At 33.9% G+C, this 2585-nt stretch overlaps 1 protein-coding gene across 1 annotated transcript; it reads right to left on the bottom strand.

The window, feature by feature from the left end:
• Window positions 1-674: 674 nt before the first annotated feature.
• On the bottom strand, window positions 675-2585 carry LOC108474954 (pectinesterase-like). The gene is made up of 2 exons (XM_017776981.1): window positions 1610-2585; window positions 675-1381 (listed from the first exon to the last, which is right to left on the bottom strand). The coding sequence occupies exons 1-2, from the start codon at window positions 2583-2585 to the stop codon at window positions 675-677; spliced, it is 1683 nt and encodes a 560-aa protein (XP_017632470.1).

The raw sequence follows: 2585 nt of genomic DNA, 5'->3' as shown, positions 1-2585 counted from the left end.
GATGACCAACTAAGTTGTTGATGTATTATAATATATATATATATATATATATATTATAAAATAGGATCAATTGCAGAGCCAAGGATAGGTAGGGGCCTTGCCTCACCTCATCAAAAAATTGTAACATTTTTTTATAGTTAATATATTAATAAAATTACATTTTAACCCCTCAAATATTTATAATTTACTTTAAATCTTTAAAAATAATTTTTGGCATTACCTTTATTGGAAATGTTTACTTTGTTAGACAACAACATATATTGAACTTATAAGGTTCTATCTAATACCCATCTATTTTTATACACTATAGAATTTAAGAGAAATTCACGTGTCATGTTTTTTGTCCTCTTGTGTTTTTGGTGAACTATGATAATTGATGTTTCATTTCTATAAACGAACTTGATTTAAGGAAAAAATTTTGGTTTTGACCAAACAAATGCATGTTATAAAAGCCCATTCTCATAAAGTTTGTTGTATTTTCTATACATAAAAAAATGTTATTAATAAACTTGATATTGATGGAATTAATGACCACTTGTTACTTTTATAAATCGCAAGATGTGTCTCTATTTGATTTTTATACATAATCAAATAACACTACAGAAGTTCTTTTTCTTGTTTAAGTTTCTTCTATAGATAATTTCTCTTATTTAATTTATTGGACTATGTTGCCTTCAATATCTTAACGTAGTGGTGAAAGGAATACCAGTTGAAGGCAACCAATCCTCTTTACTCAAAAGGAATGACTGGATAGTGAATTTCATGGCAGACGCTCTATCAATCTTATGGTAACCCTTCCAATTAACCCTTGCATTAAGGTTAGCTCCGGGGCCACGATTGTTATACTCAGCATAGTAGAGAGTTTCTTCAAAATTGACTTTGTCAGGTCCTTCAAATTGCACCCATCCTTCAGGCTTAATGAAGTCTCCCAATGTAGACTCCATGATAACAGTTGTAGAGAATTTTTTCCATGGCCTGCCCAGATATGTTGCAAATTTGAACCTCTCATTAAATAGTTTTTGCTCAGGGACAATCCTACAATTTTGGATCACAGTACCAGTATTCTCATCAATGAAGTCTTTGCCTTGTGCAGTTATTGTGTTGAATTGATTATCCATTGGCCTTTTCACAATGAGCAATGAGTTTTGGATAAAGGTGGGAGAGTCACCGAATATGAAGTCAATGGTTCCAGAGATGACGCAATTGCGAAAAAACTGGCGATTTGCTTGATTATACAAGGTGTCTTGGTAGGCATCCATCCTGCAATTGAAGAAGACTGACTTATCTGATTGAACACGAAGAGCCACTGCCTGGTGCTTTTTAGGACCAGCAGTGTTTTGGAATCCCATGGATTTGGCTATGAATCCATTTCCAATAGCAGCTGCACCATTAATATTATGAAATTATATTAGTATCAAATAATTATTACAAATGAGAATTATGATTAATTAATTTGCTTAAGTTGTCTTTTGCAATGTTATAAGATTATATTTGGTTACTTTGTAATTATATGTTACTTATTTGGTTGTCCTACAAGACCTCTTTTCTATCAATCAAATAATTATCTTAATTGAGTTAGAAAAGAATGATCTAAGTCTTAGAAACTTACAGAAAGTGGCTGTTTGCCAAGTTGTAATTCCACCACCGTTTTTGACGCCTTTGCTACCTGTGACAATAGTTTTTCTAGGGCCATCACCGTACATAACTATATTGGTGTATTGTTTTCCTACAGTGATGTACTCCTTATAGATTCCAGCCTTGATATAAATCACATGTCGGACATTAGAGTTCTTGGGAGCGACAGCTAGAGCTGCAGCAATAGTCTTGAATTGGCCACTACCATCCTTGGCCACTACAACATTCGGTTTCAAGTTGTTGTTATCAATCTTAGCCAAAAGATGACGGTCTTTAGCTGAGAACCATGGGGGATAACCATTTTTCTCGGTAAAAAAAAGTTTACGAGTATTAGGAATATTGAATTGGATGCCAAATTTGGGAAGAATGTAGACCAATTTTGTTACAATTGTCAATGCATTGCATGTGAGTTCACTAGCATCAACAATACCTTTTTGTAAAGTTCCTTTCATGTCATCATCATGTTCAAAACCATCCAAGCATGATTGTTGGTATGATATAACAGCACTCAACCAGGTTCTGAGATCGTTTATACGGTCATTAATATTGCGTAGTTCATTACTAGTGACGTTAGAGTATGATGCTTGAAGTAAATCTATGGCATAGTTCATCATATCCTTACAATCATCTAAGGCCATCTTTGTAAGGCTATTATTCTTGACTTGAACAATCAAAGAGTCAGAATAGTTGATAAACTTCTTGACTGCTTCCTCAGCACCTAAGATAGCTTTGGCAATAAACTCTTTAGGATCAGTGCTATTAACTGACATAAGGGTCTTCTGGCATGATTTTTGGTAATAAGTAGATGAACAAAAGATAGAAACTTTCTTCATTGTTGGTGACAATTTGTCCTCATCATTGCTAGTCTGTTGAAATGTAATAGTAATGCCAATAATGACTCCCACCGCAAGAATAAGCGAAACCCCAGCAATAATCACTTGCTTCGACAT

Source organism: Gossypium arboreum, chromosome 3, assembly GCF_025698485.1.
Source record: "Gossypium arboreum isolate Shixiya-1 chromosome 3, ASM2569848v2, whole genome shotgun sequence".
NCBI classification, from domain to species: Eukaryota; Viridiplantae; Streptophyta; class Magnoliopsida; order Malvales; family Malvaceae; genus Gossypium; species Gossypium arboreum.
This window is presented reverse-complemented; position numbering and strand designations above follow the sequence as displayed.

Coding starts and splice junctions, on each gene's coding strand:
- LOC108474954 (XM_017776981.1), bottom strand. CDS start 2,585: ATGTCGAAGCAAGTGATTATTGCTGGGGTTTCGCTTATTCTTGCGGTG. Junction 1,382..1,609: donor TTGGCAAACAGCCACTTTCT/GTAAGTTTCTAA, acceptor TTAATGGTGCAG/CTGCTATTGGAAATGGATTC.